Raw genomic sequence first — 18,163 nt, 5'->3', positions numbered from 1 at the left:
TTGGGAATGTACAGTAAGTCTTTGTAGGCACACACTCATCCACACAGGTTTTAATGAAGTTGATAACAACGGCAGCATACTCATCCAGGTTCAAAGATGAATCTCTGAATACAGTTCAGTCCACCGATTCAAAACAGTCCTGTAGGCGCTCCTGTGCTTCCCTTGTCCATACCTTCTTGGTCCTCACTGCTGGTGCTGCAGTCTTCAGTCTCTGCCTATACTCAGGGAGTAGAAGTACAGCCAGGTGATCAGACTTCCTGAAGTGAGGGTGTGGAATAGCACGGTAGGCATTCTTGATGGTGGTGTAACAATGGTCCAGTGTGTTGTTTCTTCTGCTATTGCAAGTGATCTGTTGATGGTGATTGCTTAGTGATTTTTTCAGACTGGCCTTGTTAAAATCCCCCAAAACGATGGTGAAGACATTAGGGTGCGCTGTTTCGTGCATGTTGATCCCATTGCTCAGATCATCTAAAGCCTGATTGACATTGGCTTGAGGTGGTGTGTAAACTGCTACCAAAATGACTCCGGAGAACTCCCGTGGTAGGTAAAAAGGACGGCACTTAACTGCTAGATATTCCAGGTTTGGTGAGCAGAATTGGGACAGCAATACATAATGATAAAAACTGTAGAGTACATATATAAATTAAATAAGTAGGGCAAAAAGAGGAAAAAAGAGTGGTGAGTTAGTGTTTATGGGTTCAATGCCCATTCAGCAATCTGATGGCAGAGAGGAAGAAGCCATTCCTGTATCGTTAAGTTTGTGCCTTCAAGCTTCTGTACCACCCTCCCTGAATCTTGTTATAACCTTGCACTTTAACATTTACCTGCACTGCACTTTTTCAGTAGGTTTTACACTTTATTCTGCATTGTTATTGATTTACATTACTCTACCTCAATGCACCGTGTAATGTTCTGATCTGTATGAATAGTATGCAAGACAAACTTTTCACTGTACCTTGGTAAATGTGACAATAATACCAATACCTGTTTCACAAGAGCCTTTAAGAAATCTCTTAGTATCTTTCCTTTCAGTTAGTCCTGATGAAGGGTCTCAGCCCGAAACGTCGACAGTGCTTCTCCTTCTAGATGCTGCCTGGCCTGCTGTGTTCCACCAGCATTTTGTGTGTGTGTTGTTTGAATTTCCAGCATCTGCAGATTTCCTCGTGTTTGCCATATCTAATCTGTTCAGGCCTTTTAACATTCAGAATGCTTCTATGAGATCCCCCCTCATTCTCCTGAACTCCAGGGAATACAGCCCAAGAGCTGCCAGACGTTCCTCATATGGTAACCCTTTCATTCCTGGAATCATTCTCGTGAATCTTCTCTGAACCTTCTCCAATGTCAGTATATCGTTTCTGAAACAAGGAGCCCAAAACTGCACACAATAACCCCAAGAATGATCACACACTCTGAAATGCCTCTTGCTTTCTCATATACATGAAGCCTCCACTCCAATTGCTGGGTCCAAGTTTAACAACCTCCAAGCAAATTAGTACAATCATATTTAGTGGGTATAAACTAAGGCACCGAGTAACTGGTGTAATGTTTTATTTTGTGTGAGGACTATGACATAGCAGATAGTATTAATTTACTGTCTGTAACCAGAACCAGCAGAGACTGCAAACTAAGACTAAATTGGATTAATTATTCACTTATTGGTACAGGTTCCGCTATATTCACTCCATCCTGCTGCTGTTGTGCTTGGATCTTTACAAATTCCAATGACATTGCTTCCTTGAAGCTTTTATTTAGACTGTGTTACAAGATGAAAAGGAATGACGGGGACTCAGTTGAAAGCCACACTAAAGGCCACCAATTTCACTTATCCTATAATTCATGTTGTCTAAATTCTGCTTTTATGTGCTTGGAATAATCACAGATGCAATTGCAAAAGGGCCTTCAAAATAGACAGAAATAGACATTGGTTTAAGATCAACCAAATGGTCTACAGTCATGAATAGAAAAGAAGTATTTAATTTATTCAAAGCAAATAATTTAAAAATATAAATGTAAAAGTAAAGCTTGCAATTAAGTGGCACCTCATCATGTCTAGGAAAATATTTTAGAAGGTGACAGGCAATAATTATTACTGGAACTCAGTTTCTGTGTAAAGCAAGTACAAAGGCAACTTGTATGTTGGTCACAACTTTAACTTAATGTGATGAGTCCAGGCAAGTCAAAGAGCACTCCAAGCAAAAAGTGATAGCAAAGTACTAATGGGGTATTAGGACAGATGAACAAAAGTTTAAGGACAACTTTACATATTGGAGAAAAATGTGAAGGGTTTCCAAGGATTTAGGACCTAGGAATGACCAAGGGCAACCCATTAGCATAGTGGTTAGCACAATGTTTTACAGTATCAGTGACCCGGGTGTATTTCCTGCTGCTGTCAGTAAGGAATTTGTACATTCTCCCTGTGACCACAGGGGTTTCCTCCAGGTGCTCTGGTTTTCCTCCCACAGTCCAAAAACGTACTGGTCAGGTGGTTAATTGTAAGTTTTCTGGCGATTAAGCTGACATTAAATTGGGAGATGCTGGGTGGTGCAGCTCAAAGGGCCAGAAGGGCCTGTTCCACACTGTATCTCAATCTATAAATTAAAAAATAATCAAAATGATCAGATTCTGTCCAATGAAATTAAATTAGATAATCAAATAATCAGGCTCTGCATGTCAGGTAGGATCTGTGGAGAGAGAAACAGAGCTAATATTTATCAAGACTTTCACTTGAGACTCCATCAGCAGATAGGATGATTAGTCCAAAAGAATTAGGGAAATCAGGGCACAAGGAAGAGTTAAGGGATAAGGAAGTGAGGTGGACATGCTTTTGACTATAAGGCAAGTATGGGACCAATCCTAACGGTGTCCCAGATGGTGATTTCCAGGTCAATGAGGACTAAATTTGCCAGCAACAGTCAAGAGAAACATCATACAATGAATGGCATAAACTAATGCTGACAATGTTATGTGACTGCTCCAATCCCTGAAATTGCATACAGCCACTGAAATGGTCGAAAGGTACTTGTAAATTGCATGATTATGAAATAAATAATACAAAACAATGAAATGTATTTGCTATTCTCTTTAAAACTTCTTACTGGAATTGAGGAATTGCATCTGTTTCTTTGTGTTAAAGAATATAGCAAGGTTCACCCAACAGGATAACAAGACTTACCAGTGCTCTGTTTGACTGGTGGCAACTATGTGTGAAGGTCATAAAAATAAATCTTGCAAATGCTGGGAATCTGGAATTAAAGCATAAAGTTCTGGATTTTTGGTGATACCCAGTAGGTAGGACTGCACCTGTGGAGAGAGAAACAGCTAATATTTCAGGTTGATGATATTTATTATTGAAATTGAGACAAGCTGGAGAAAAACAGATTCATGACGAAGAGAAAGGGAGAAAGAAATAGAACCAAAATAAGGTCTGTGATGGAAAGCAGGGGAAATTTAATTGACAAAGAGATGATAGAGTAACATAAGGAAATGGTAGCAGGACTAAGATATGTAGAGAATCAGTCCACAGGAACTGTAAGTGAGAGAGCCTAGTGTTGAGTCCTGGACTCCGTAATGTGCAAATTTGGGAAATGTAATTTTACATTGAGTTTCATTGGAAAAATGTAAAGGTCAGAGTGAGAGTGAACAGATAATTAATACAATTGATGGCCCAAAGCTTAGAGTCATTCTTCCTGTCTGCATTAAGGCACTCTGAACAGTTTCTTAATCCATGATCTTTACTCCCCAGTGGAGGGAAGATTACAATGTAAGGTTGCAACACAAAGACCTAGAACAAATACAAGTGGTTGCTTAACATGAGGAGAGTGTTTGTAATGAAGGACCTCCATCTTGGTGGTGTTCAGGACTTTTTTCATTTTGTCAGTAGCTTCTGTCAGTCAGGCAAGTCCTGAATGGAGACTCAGGAATACTGTCGCACTCAGATGTAAAAGGAGTCTTCAGTGCTGTTTCTGTAACAATTTTGTTTTACTAGTCAGCATTGGAGGACAGGTGGATCACTCTTAGAGGATATAGTGCTTTTGCACCATGCAAATGTTGAGGTCTTCCACAAGTGGGAGATTCTCAAATGAGAAGTGGTGAAAAGGTGTGTATTTGGACATTTAAAGCTGAGGTGAATTGTGTCACACAGAGGGTGGTAAATCTCTGGACTTCCCTACCCCAGAGCGTTGTGGAAGGTAGATCATTGGAGATAACAAAGAGAAAATAAATTGGTTTTTAAAAGATCAGGGAATTGAGAACTATGGAAAGCAGAAGAATTGGGGTCATGTGCAGAGCAGCCATAACAAAGCAGAACAACAGGGCAGGCTTCAAAGCCAAGTGGCCTACTCCTGCTCCTATTTTCTTGTGGTCTTAGCTCCTGGATTGTGAGAAAGGAGTTGAAGCAAAGGGAAAGTTTTGTTTCCTGCAGATACATGGGAAGGTGCCTTGGAAAAGAGAATGGGTATTGGTAGAGATAGAAAATGCCACAGAGAGAAAAGAAGATATGTGTGATGGTGACAACATATAGTAAGTGTCAGAGATGGCAGAACATGAGCCTTTGAATGTGAAGGTTTAACGTGTGGAAGATGAGGTCAAGTGGTCACTCTTCCATTTAGTACAGAGAGAGAGAAGGTTTGTGAGCAAGAGGCAGACATGATGGAGTGGAATATTTGGTTGATGAAAACAGAAGACAAGTTAGAAACATTAGTGTGGAATGAGGCTTTAGAACAGTTGGAAAGTTAGAACAATAGAATAGAGTTTGCAAGGGAAGAAGAGATAAAGGATATGTAGTCAGAATTGGTGTGGAAGTAGGTGGGTTTCTGTCACTAGCTTTTTCCCTGCGATACTAAAGTCAAGAAAGGGAAGAGTCAAAACTGAAAGAAAAGCAGAATTTGGAAGCAAAATTGATGAAACCTAGCGTGGTGGGAGAGAAGGAAGCAGTAGCTATTCATTCACCAGAATACCAAGAGAATAAGTGAAGGAGGGGTCGAGTAGTTCTGAATTGCGGAACATCAGACATATCCTACAAAGGGTGGGCATCGATTAGACCTATAAAGGCTCCCATTAGCAAAACCTTTTACTCAGAAGAAGTAAGTGAAATGAAAGAAGAGGTGAGCACAAGTTCACTCAGGAGCTTATGGGTAGAAATGTGTTAGTCTGCTATGAATAATGTATTTGTTAATAATGGATCTCTAATTAATAATGACGGACATTGGATAGTGAAGGAATCTGATATTTATCATACCTTGCAAAGAAGGCTGGCATTCTGGGGAAAATAAAAACAATATACCAAATATCAAAGGACTGCTGGTAATGAACCCTAGCTACTAATGATGGATATTTGGTAATGGAGAATACCTAAGATAATGGACGTGGGGGAATGAATCACAGAGCTGTACTGTACTACGGGACCATGGAGAATGGCATTCGCCTGAAAATGAGAACTATTCAATGTATTAACATTAACATTTGAAACCAAATTACAGACCCAACCATGGGAATGTAATAAGTAGAAGGTGGAACAAGGAGGCAAACGCACAGGGCCCTTCCAGCAATCAACCACTAAAATAAAAATGAGTTTAAGGACATTCTCACAGAGAATTGGACCATAAACAATCTGCTGGAGGATCTCAATGGATTGACCAGAAGGTATCCCCACAGATATTTGCCCCAGAGCTTGAGGATACATGCATGTGTCCTACAAAATCTGGCATATTTAAATTCCTGTGCACAGTCCTGTTGCCAGAAAACTGTTTTTAATACAACAATTATTTAAATTTTAGAGAATGATTTTGATTCTGGTTTTGTTCAGAGGTTGCTGCACTCGTACTGATAGTAAAACAGCTCTCACAAGGGAGCGACACTTCAGATGTAAGATGATTACATGTATTGTTGTTCATTTGGCTGCAAAATTATTGCAGTGTTAGCAGGGACATTATCAATGAACTTGTTGCTTTCTCCATTTTAGAGAGAACAATGACTAACAGTGATTGATTATATGACAGTAATCTAATTGATGCATTACATTTTTTTCATTAACCTTGCAAGTAGTTTAAAAATCAGTGCAAAGTCTTCTGCATTAATTAGGATATGGAGTAATTTATACGTTACGGGACTGAACAGTAGTAGTATGTAAGTTATTTATTATATAGCAAAGTTGTGCAACTTACTGAGTTATAGGTATATATGCTGCAATACTGGACTCTGAGGTCTTAATGTTTGAGTGCCTTGGAGGATAACTTGAACTCATATTTGTTGTGCATGCTGTCCACCATAACTTAAAGGGCAATTGACATGTAAATCATATGCCGAGTAAGCAGACTGCTATGTCTGTTTAAGAGTAGGGACGTTAGGTGCAGTTATACAAGGCTTTGGTGGGACTAAACCTCAAGTATTGTGTACAGTTTTGGTCATCCTGTTATAGAAGAGACCATTAAACAAGAAAGAGTGTAAAGAAGATTTACGAGGACTATTTAGAAGGTTCCAGAGGGATAACTTCTACGTGTAGAGGCTTTGGTGCATACAGTATATGAAGCCAGTGCTTCAAAGAGGAATTCTATCTCAGATAATAAGTAACTGAGGAAAAAGGCATTATGATAAAAGGTCAGTGATAACTTCATCCAGCGGTGGAGCAGCATGAGGGGCTGACTGCCCTACTGCTTCTATGTCTTTGGCTCTTATGCTCAACAAGTTAACTCGATGTGCTATCCATGTGGAGAAGCACAGGGAAGAATGCCTACCCACACCTAAATCATTTAAAGGACTCTTATTTCTTGCAGGCATGTTGGGGGTTGATTGGAAGGAGGGTTGATGGTCAGCATGGACTCGATGGGCTGAAAGACCTGTTCCCGTGTTGCATCTCTCTAAGACTCCATAATGAAAGGCTGTGCGGATTTGCCAGAGTTGGATGAGTGGACAACATTGTAGTCTGAGACAGAGTGCAGTGGCTTAAGGTAAACCTTGACTGTGACCTCAACCTGTGTTGCCAGGCAAGGATTGAGAGTAGGCTGGGGTGTGGTGGAGGGGACTGATCCTTGTCTGGGAGAGTGGGGGGAGTAGCAGGAAGGGGAGCAGATCTGCATTGTCTGCCAGAAGAGTGAGCAGGAGGAGAGGAAGATTCCTAGCAGGGTTCCAAACAATATCAAGTCATTAGGGCTCAGTTCGACAGGTAACTGAGGGGTAAAATGCCCAGGGTCTGTCACATAACCAGCTTGCTAGTGGCTGGCGGTGAGTGACTAGAGCTATTGCTCCCTGTGTTTTAGGCACTTTATAGGCTGGTACTTGGGATCTCAAGACTGCAGCATCTTACTGCATGAAGGAGGCAACAGAAGCTCTTTACCCTGGGAAAGCAAAACCTACAGCTCTGGCTAGAGTGCAGCAGCAAATGTGATCTTGGGGCATTCTCCAGGGTAGCAGTATTTCCCAATGGTGTAAAGAGCAAAGAAAAATGCTTCTCATATTCAAGCTTCAGTGGCAGCCAGGACAACCATCCAAAACTTCCAGATCCCCTGTCCATGCTCTCCAGACAATGCAACTGGCTCACAGCTCTAGCTACCCCCAGGTCTGATCCTGACCTGTCTCCACTGTCTCCCTGTGGACATGTGGGTTTCCTCCCAGTGACATGCAGATTAGTAGATGAAGCATCCAATGTGTAAATTTTATCCAGTGTATAAGTGGGATAGGAGAAATTGTGAGACCTTGGTGGACATGCATGAGAGAAGAGATTACAGGGAGATTAGTGGATGAATGGTATAGCTCTAAGAGCCAGCATAGATTTAATGGGTTGACCAGCCTTTGGTGTTGTGAGGAACTATGAGAACCTACCTGAAGCCAACTTTCTGCCTACTGTAATTAAAAGCTGGCAAGTTCAGGAATTCTGCTCAAGAATGGAAGCATTTCAGGGTGATGAATTTTCTGATGAAGTACTTCATTTACCAAATGAACATGGAAATTCTAACATTGCCTGCTCGAAAGGTTCTTCAGGCAAGATTTCTTAAAAAATGTACAAGGGTGAATTAGGAATGGCACTCAGTATATTTAGAACAAAGGTAGGTAAATGGGGTGTAGCTACAGACCAACTGAAAAACTCAGAAGGCTCATGCAGCTGATTGTTCATTGCTGCTCCAATGAAGCAAAATGAAGGTCAAAGTAAATTTATTATCAAAGTACATATATGTCACCATATACAACTGCGAGATTCATTTTCTTGTAGGTATACTCAGTAAATCTATAAAATAGTAACTATAACAGAATTAGTGAATGACCACCCAACTAGGACATTCAACAAGAGTGCAGAAGACAACAAAGTGCAAATGCAAAAAGAAGAAACAATAATATAAATAAATAAGCAACAAATATTGAGATGAAGAGTCCTTGAAAGTAAGTCCATTGTTTGTGGCTTGAATATTAACAGTCTTATAAAGTTAAATCAAGCAACATGGGAGACAGCAGGACTTCACTTCCAGATGAGCTCAATGCATTCTATGCTTGCTTTGACCATCAAAACATGAGGAACCAGCACAAACTCCCACATCCCCCAATGATCCGATGATTTCAGTCTCTGAAACACAGGGAACATAAATTATACTTCGATAATTTTTTTAAATCAAAGTATGTATATGTCACCATATACTACCTTGAGATTCATTTTTTCAAGTATACGATTGTTTATCAAGAATATACTTTGGCCAAGAAATGTCTTTGAATGACCTGAATATATATAATAATTTGCTGTAAAAGTGCAATAAAAAACAGCAATCGGAGGGTGAATCGGCATCTGTCAAAGCAAAAAGTGTAAGTCAGGAAAGAAAGAGAAGAGGAAGGGTTGCCAGTACGTGGTTGGGATGGTGGGGAGGACAGGCTGTGATAGGATTTGGAGGGAGGGGTATAGAGACTGGGAGGTGACAGGTGGAAATAGATGGGGAGGAGGTAGAGCCAAGTGGGGGAGAGGTGAAGGGAAAAGTTAACAAAGGTAGAAGAAAACCAGGTGAATGGATGAGTGGGTGTGAGAGGAAAACATGGTGTAAGTTACCTGAAACTGGAAAATTCAATGTTCATAACTAACCAAGCAGAATATAAGATTTTGTTCTTCCATTTTGTGTTTGGCCTTTCCAGTGGTCAGGCTGGCGTTGGAGTGGAAAGCTCAGAACAGCTGATGCAGACAGATCACGGTGCTGTGCAAAGAGTCACCTAGACTAGACACATGGTTTCACCAGTGTGGCGGCGGCCACACCACAGGAACTGAAAGCAGTCAACCATATTGGAAGAGGATCAGGTAAATTCTTGCCTCATCCGGAAAGGCTCTTTGGGTCTCTGGATGGTGGTGAGAAAGGTGGTGCTGGAGCAAGTGTTATATAGTTAGAGGGGAAAGAGACAGGGAATGGGAAGGGATGAGTGCACCAGGGAGTCATGAAGCAATTGGTCCCTGTGAAAAACATAGAAACATAAAGTTGGGGAGGGCGATGGAGATGAGATGCGGCTAGTCATGGGATTGTATAAAGTCTAGTGGGTGAAAGTAACTCTTCTCATTGTTGGTCGAGGTAAGATCAGATATGCAGGAAATGGAGGAAATGCATTTACCTCCATAGATGCTGCTGAACTCAGAGTTCTTCCAGCATTCTGTATTTATTTAATTTTAAGTTGCTTCAGGGTGCTTTTTTGATCATCTGACTAAAAAATAAAAAAGCAAGATTGCATTCTATTTCCAGGAGAGTTGGTTATATTTCTCCAGAGAGTGATACAGTAGATCATGAGGGAAACTTGCAAATGATGAAAAACTGGAAAAGCACAGTGGGTGAAGGTAGAGGGTAAACCAGCTTCTGTTAAGTTTCACATGGATAGTCGGTACATGCCAAACAAAGGAGATAATATGAGGAATGTTGTTAGCACGGCTCTTGCATGCCATTATGTTGCACAGTGACACAAAGTCAAAAATCAGACCTTGATAAAAATATTAACTTTCCAGATGTTGAGTATCTCGCTAGACTTGCAAATGATCCATATGTTCCTCTCAAATAATGCCACAGACCAATGCAACCTTTGCACTTGGAACAAATCTTAAGTTTTTTTGTGCTGTTAGAACTTCATTGGATTCATTTAATTATTTCCTCCATTATTGTCACATGCAGTGAAAAATATTGTTTTGCATGCCATTCATACAAATCATCACATCAGTACATCAAGGTAGTTTGATAATAAAATTTACTTTGAACCTTTAGTACAAGGGAAAACAAGAACAGAATGTGCCAGTCACAGAGAAAGTGCAGTGCAGACAGACAATAAGGCGCAAGGTCGTGGCAAGGTGGATCGTGAGGTTCAGAGTCCATTTTATCCTACTAGAGGCTGTTCAAAGGGTTTATAACAGAGGGATAGAAACTGTCCTTAAGCCGGGTGGTATATGCTTTTAGGCTTTTGTATCTTCTGCCCGATGGGAGAGGGGACAGAATGTCTGGGGCGGGTGCACTGCTGCTTTATCAAGGAAGAGAGAAGTGCTATCATAATGCAAGGAGCACAGAAATCCATTTTGTGATGCTGACTAAATAATCAGGTGGCCAACCATTTTAATTCCTATTCCCCTTCCAGTGCCAACATGTCAGTCCATGGTCTCCTCTTCTACCACAAAGACGCCACTCTCAGGTTGGAGAAACCACAGCTCATATTCCGTCTTCGTAGCCTCCAACCTGGTGGTATGAATATCAATTGCTCCTTCCTGCAATTCTCTACCCCCTCCCCCACACTGGCCTCTTACTTTTTTTCACCTGCATATCACCTCCATCTTCCCTCTCTCCCATAGTCCACTCTCCGCTCCTATCAGATTCCTCCTTTCCCACCCACCTGGCTCCACCTATCACCTTCCGGTTATAGTCCTCCTTCATCTCTCCCCACCTTGTTGTTCTGGCGTATTCCCCCTTCCTTTTCAGTCCTGAAGAAGGGTCTGGGTCCGAAAAGTCGATGGTTCCTTCATTTCCGTAGACGCTGCCTGATCTGCTGAGTTCCTTCAGCATTTTGTGTGTGTTGCTCTAATATGCAGGGGTGCAATAAAGTAGGAATTAAATCTGCAGCTCTCTCTCTCTCTCTCGGAGGCTGGTTAAGTTTAGAAGCAGGGCTGAATGGCAGAAATAAGGGAGATTACTGGTACAACTTTCCTCCTTTTTTGACGCTGGCCCACTCGCCCAATTTCCAATGATGAGCAGGTAGATGGTGAGTGGGAGGCGTTAGGGCCACGCGGATGCTCCTGCCTCCGCTGTCATTCTTGCTGAGGCAGTAAGCTCCGGCAGGTAGCTGGCGCTGCCGGGTGATGGCTGCATCCCTTGAAGGATCTTCGCCTCCACCGGACTCCAGCCGGCGACAATCCCGGGGTCATTCTTTGCAATAGCTGCTCTTGCAATCTTAACTCGGGGAAATGCAACCGAGCGACCTGCACCTTGGGGGGAAATGCATTCAAAATAAAACATTGCAGATCCACATGGTGCCTGCAGGTCGGAAAGGAACGCTACAGCAATATAAAATTTAGAGCTCCTCGAGTACCTAGACAGAGATCCGCAGTTTCACAGGCAAGGACAAGCTTATTGAATAGTAGCAGAGGCGAGAGAGGGAGAGCCCGTGCTAAGAGCGGGGCTGAAACGGAAACCCGAGGTTTCACACTGCTGTGTGTAACTGCGAGCTTACTGTCTGAACCTCACTTCCTCTCTCTTTCCCTCTTTACGAGGGGACATTGCCATTTCTCTCGTTGTGGATGCGGGGTCCTGACTCGGGAGTTGCTAACCAAAGCTGGACTGTTTGCGACTTCTCACCCTCATGTGGAGATTCGGACATGGATTTTATTGGCTGTGAAATCATTTGGAATCATCGGGTTGAAAGTGGAGACTCTCACGCGAACATCTTAAAGGATTTTATTTGTGGTCTTTGAGTGTGTTTGGGGTAGGACCCCTGGCTTCTCTTTTTCTCCCCTTTATACTGTTGTTATATTTTTCTTGATTAATTTGGACTGTTGCCCCTTGGTCAATCCTGGATAGTGTGAAGTTCAACGTGTTGAAGCACTTTCCTGGGTCCAGGATGGGGAATGCAGCCGGGAGTATGGAAGTTTCCCCGGGGAAGGAGATCAAGACTCAGCAGGCGACCGTCCCCAAGCAGCCGGTGCCGATTAACGAGGGGGAGCTGGAGGAGAGGTTCTCTCAAGTGTTGGTGAGTAATGATATCGCACACACAGGGCAAGGGGTGGTTCAGATATCCGCCATTCTAAGCAATCTCTCGGACACTTTACAAACGCATTCGGAGAAGGTTCACAAGGGGTTCCGTAAGCCCCCCTCCTATTATTTGAACACCTTCCTAGTATCCACATAATTGAGTAATATGAGTAGCAGGTGGTGGTGGTGGGGTGCCTTGTGAGAAACATCCAGAAGAGATGCCTTCCGAGTTGGGGAAGGAGAACAGGGTTGCGAGAAACCGAATTGTTCTGCATGTACTTGAAGCAGGGAGATGGGCCAGACGTATGGTAAAATGCCAGCATAATCCCAGTATGTCCTGGCAGCAACCTTGGACTTAAACTGCAGAGCTCTCCAAAATCGCGAGGAATAAATGGCGCATTACTTGCACTTGGGTATAAACTTGAACCCCAGATCGGAAGTGTTTTGCCTCTCCCCATACCCCGCCTACACGGTTTCTGAGTTTGCACCGAAGTCTGGTGTGTTCAGTGACACCGATTACTGTTGAAACAGTCAATACCTCCACCTTGTTCCCCTGCCACTGCTAATTGCTTATTTACAGTATCCACAGGAGGCTAATAAATGTGAAGGCATAGTCATCGAACAACCTGCTTTAGTAAATACTGAATGTGTATATATTTGTATTTATAATATATAAACAATTGCTAGTTAATTAAATGCTGCACGCGGATCCCTGATCGGCCGCTGTTTAAATTACACACGTGCCCCAACCAACTGGCCATGACATCCCGCGCATAGTACTTAAAGATGGGCCAAGCACGTAATAGAGCGAATGTTCTGCCGCTACTGTCTGAGGAAGGTCAGAAGTCGGAAACAGTTGCAGCTCTACAGTGGCTGCTGAGTTCCTGGACGCGGTGAACGATACGCCTACCTTGCAGAATGCACCATTATACACGTGTAGATGTAGCTCAAGGTTATAAGCACCATCTGACACAAACCATTTAAAGCGATTTTAATCGAATCGCAAAAGCCTTTGACATTGGATAAAATTACAGCTCAGGATGCTGATGACTGAGTTGTATAAGATTTATCTTTAAACTGTAGCTAGTATTTGTAGTTATAATGGGGTATGAAGTGCTGAATTTCTCATTAACTGCCTTATTTACAATCACTGTTTCAAATTATCTGGTGATAGAATTTTATTGGTGAAAACATAGTTAAAATATCATGCACATTGTCACAGTTTGAACTCTAGTAGTTACCCTTCATCAGAAAGCTTCTTATTATATGTGGGATCATGTATTTTTTTCCCCCTCTAGTCAACAGTTCTGCCAGATATTGAGGGACTTTAGACTCTATCTAGTAGTCGTTTGCCATCAGAATGGCTCCTGTTAATGAAATCTCTTCCGACACATTGAGGGTATTTTTCTAGGTTACAGATTGCTGGATATTGAGAGGTGTTGAGTGCCTAGTGATGAACTCAGCGTAGCTCCCATTAACATACATTTGATGTGGATATAATGTGTGGTCTTCTGTCTGAAAGAAAGCATGGAAGTAATTATACATTTGTTCTAGTTTTTATAGCAGTGACCTTGTCAGAGAATAAATCATTAATAGTTATTGATGTCATAATATGGAGCTGAGATGAAATGGAACATGAGCTATTTGGTTGGATGCGCAAACAGAATATTATCAAGGCAAATACAAGGACAGATGTACCATAATTCAGTGATTACTGTCAACCTGGAAAAACTGACAGCAGCCAAGTGGAAAGGTAGTTTTTCCATTGTCCCTTAAGTGAGACTTACTCAGCATTTCCATCATCTAAAGGGGCATTGTATTTGTAAGCTGACTGCCTGTGAATGTTGCAGCACTCTGTGGGACAAGCCAAAGTGCTTTGATGGAAATGACTTTTTGAGTATGGTTATTATTCTTTAGACAAGTACAGCAGCTACCCTGAGGACAGCCAGTTCTTAGGCACAGCAGGTAGTAGTTCTGCATACTGTATCGGAGGGTTTAGGGTGAGTCGTGGGAATGACCAATTCCTAAGTCCATCCTGATTCTCTCTGGTCTGAGCATTTGGAGTTACTAAAAGCCTGGAGCAGCTTTCAAAAAAAACAAGTCAGCTTGGCTTTAAGAAATGGGGGTTACTGAAGCACCAGGGCTTTCACCTACTGCAGTTCCTCCCTATCATTTCAGTAACACCAATAATGTAGGGTAGGCTTTCTCCACTTGTCTGCTCAACAATTTCTGTGAAGAATGGTAGATGCCAACAGAACCAAATTCCACACCTTTACTCCGTTCTTAACATGGTATTTTGTTTTATAACATAGTCTTGAATTAATTCACATTTTACACCCTTCACTGTCAACTATGTAATGGTAGGAGGGAGGCACCCTAAGGGCTGTTGATAATCCCTCTCACATTTTGAATTTAAAGATGTAACTCTAAATATTGCACATTCTGATAAATGGCAACACACACACAAAATGTTGGAGGAATTCTGCAGGCTAGGCAGCATCTGTAGAAAAGAGTCAATGTTTCAGGCAGAGACCCTTCATCAGAACACTTTTAGCAGAAAACGTCTGCAGTTCAAAAAAGTGTCATCTTCCCCCTCCTCCCAAACTTCTCCAGGACAATTGGACATGGATACTAAACGCTGGTCTTGCTTGTACATCCTGTCAAATTAGTAAATAAAAAGGAACTTTTTCTTCATTTTCTTGTGGCTGTGTGGCTTTGACATTCTGATTGTTACCAGATACAAGGATCTAATGTTGGAACCTCTAAAATTTCTGGCCTGGTTTAGCACAATGTGTGAGTAAAAACTGCAAAGAATTATCAGAGCTGACTTTTCAATCTCACATCTGATCAGGAAAAGGATAAAATGTGATCTTAGCAGATGAAAAAGACCTCACAGAGAGAGGGACATTTGTACGTGAAATTGAATGAACGAACCAGTCTCAAATGCTGTGGGAGCTAAGTGTGACCAACTGCACTACCATGTTTGATGTTATCAAGGTGGTGGCTGCTCAGATGAGAGTCATTGAGTGTGAAGTTGTGGAAGAAAGCCATCTTTATCAGCATGAGTCATCTTCTAGATCATAGGCTCATATCGTACAGCCCATCCAATCCCTGCTGGCTTTCAAGCACCCAGTTATACTAATTCTATGCTCATTTTGTTTTAGTTTCCCAACATGCCCTCAAAATTCCCTGGATTCTACAACCCTCCTTCATGCTAGTGGAAACTTACATGAATGTACTAACCTGCATCTCTTTGGTATGTGGGAGGAAACTGGAGCCCATGAAATACAAAGGAAGGATATGCACACTCCACACAAACAGCAGCAGAGCACAGCGAGCTAGAGCTGTTGATTGCACCACTGTGCTGTCAATTATTAGTGAATAATTGCTAATTAGTAGTGGTGTGATGAAGGGATGTAAATATAAGTGGAGTAGGATGTGGAACTAAGAATAAAGTGTACAACATATACTGCAGGTCGTGTAAAGTGACATGGCAGATTACAGTTTCAGGTTAAAATTTTAACCAGTTTTGTCTACTTCAGATACTAACCTGTTTTGTATTCAGCATCACATGGCTATTCACCCAAAGGGAATATTTTGATTAAGGGCTCAGTGTGCTTCCTCACCCAGAAGCTTCCCTTGGATTATCGAGTGACAGTCTTTGAGAGATCGAATTGGTGGGGAATGGTGATTCATAATTAACCACCAACTGTGAACTGTCCAAGGGCTAACAGGTTGATAGCTTGTTTCTTGGTCATACATCCTTGAGCTCAAATATTCAGCTCCTTAGTTTTAACATGTGATTATTGTTTTCTACTCTGTGTGTTAATTTTTATGCCAACAACCCATGCTTTAATTCCACTTTGTAGAAGAATTAGTCATCAAAAATATTGAGAAATTATCTGAAGCCTAGTGGCAGTTGCTCTTGCTGTCTAACTGGCTAATGCATCTTTAATAGTTTAATCTCTTAAACTCTGTAGATGGATTTGAAATCTTGCTAATTTCTGAATGTGTGACATTGACCTGTAATTGAAGTACAGCTTGCACTGCAGAGTTTGGCAGCTTGGGACTACATAAACTAATAATAAATGCGTCAGTTTGTGCTGATGTGGTCTTGTGGAGGCTAATGTGTTGCAGTCATCACCTCTAAGGAGCACACCAATGGACTGTGAATATGGTTGGTAGACAGCTTGCTTTCCCAAATGTGTAGTGCTGATAGCTCACGTGTTCTGCACACCTATCAGATATTAACATTCTGCCATGTAAGTGAGAGGATGTTGTTGCTTGGACTGTCCCATTTTAAGGGATGGGTGATGTGAGCTTCGACACATTTCCAAAAGAACATCCTGGAAAACAGTGCCAGCCACAAAAAAATGTAAGTCATAGTTACTGCTGTCGTACATTTAAGCTTCTGCAGACTGCAGTTACCATACTTTCTTGATGGGCTGGCGAGAGAGCTGACCAAGCAGTATAACTGTTAAAGATTAAACTGGAATGTGAAGTTGCATATTGCCTAAAAAGGTTTTAGTGGATCAGTTGAATGCTATGTAAAGAAAAGCACTATTACACTGTCACATTTCACTCTTTCTTTATGAGATGCTATTTTTAATGCTCTCTTTTCAATAATTCTGCTAAATTGCACCCATGATGTAATCAGAACAGTGCATACTTTGTGTGAACCCAATTGGTTATATATTTTGCTGAGTTCAGAATTAATACTAGGGAACATTGAAATCGGCAGGCCAACATTTAAGGTCATACTGTACTGAAACAGGCTCTTTGGCCCACCATTTCTTTGCTGGCCATTCATCTCCACTTATCAAATAGGTCCAAATGCACCTTTTAGATTTGTCTAACAGGGTTTAGTGAGATCTCTGTCCAAATCTTGAGCTTCCAGTTTGAATTATAACACCGTGTAGATACAGTGACTCTTCCATTCCTGGGAGTAGCCCCAAGCCCTAACAACTTCACCATCAGGCACCCATGCTGCTGAAGGTAGGGGCAAAACCTTCGGAAGTGACAAGTGAGAAGAAAGGTAACCTTAGACCAATTCATTTTGGGTAATGCATTTCGTTCAATAGGTGTACATTTCCCATCAGGATTCTATTTTACCAGAAAGATGCAGTGTAAGACTCTTCAGACTATGTAAATGCTTTAATTCAATGCTTAACTGTAAACCATGACTCAATCATGTTTCACTTATGAGATGGGGGAATAACAGATTCAGTCCGCTGATATGATCATAAAGCCACCAGTGCAGGATGGAAGGACTGTTCTATTATGAATGTGCTGACTTTCAGAAAGACATTAAACTGGGGGCTGTCTTCACTTTCTGCCTTGTCTCTACTGTGAGGAAATGTAGGGATTTCTGATCCTGGGAACTTGCTTTAAACAGAATGGCTGCTACCACAGTAATGGGCCTTATTTAACTGTGGTTTGGGAAAGCCCCTGGGCTGCGAAAAGCTGTGACTAGAGAAGTTTTTCAGTTTTGGATGTGTAGCCAACATTATGGCGTTTAGAAACCCAGGCATTGAGACAAACATCACCTGTTGCTGTAAGATCGGTGCCTCAGCAGAAGAAGCCTTTCAGTCTGTTTGAAACTGTGATCTTCCAGTACAGGGAGAGATCTATCACTAAATGTTGCTTTCTGACACATTCTGAGGTTCAGAGTTACATGGAACTCAGTGCTGTTATTGTGAAGGCTCTGTAGGAAATGCAGTGTAGGCGCCTTCTGCCGTTTGACTTTGAGAGGCTCTAACCCATGTCAAAATTTGTGGGATAGTTTGGTTATGGAGCTATCCCTCAACTATCAGGCTCTTGAACCAAAGGGGATAACTTCACTCAACTTCACTTGCTCTGTCATTGAAATGTTCCCACAACCAATGGACTCACTTTCAAGGACTTTTCATCTCATTTTCTTGATATTTATTGCTTATTTATTATTATTTATTTTTTATTTGCAGAGTTTGTTGTCTTCTGCACTCTGG

General features: G+C 41.7%; 1 protein-coding gene across 6 annotated transcripts in view; it reads left to right on the top strand.

Annotated features, from left to right (window-relative positions):
- Positions 1-11,239: 11,239 nt before the first annotated feature.
- The window catches only part of fmnl1a (formin-like 1a), a 226,604-nt gene continuing 219,680 nt past the window's right edge, over positions 11,240-18,163 (top strand). For 3 of the 6 annotated variants that reach the window (XM_073070697.1, XM_073070696.1, XM_073070692.1), the window contains exon 1: positions 11,242-12,174. In XM_073070697.1, the coding sequence (XP_072926798.1) occupies positions 12,046-12,174 (129 nt within the window). In that variant the 5' untranslated portion in view covers positions 11,242-12,045. Of the gene's footprint in view, positions 12,175-18,163 lie in introns of all 6 variants that reach the window. The other 3 variants (XM_073070698.1, XM_073070694.1, XM_073070693.1) reach the window with 2 other exon arrangements.

The sequence above is a fragment of the Hemitrygon akajei genome, chromosome 18 (genome assembly GCF_048418815.1).
Source record: "Hemitrygon akajei chromosome 18, sHemAka1.3, whole genome shotgun sequence".
Classification (NCBI taxonomy): domain Eukaryota; kingdom Metazoa; phylum Chordata; class Chondrichthyes; order Myliobatiformes; family Dasyatidae; genus Hemitrygon; species Hemitrygon akajei.
Note: the sequence above shows the minus strand (reverse complement) of the source record. Positions and strands in the feature narration are given on the sequence as shown.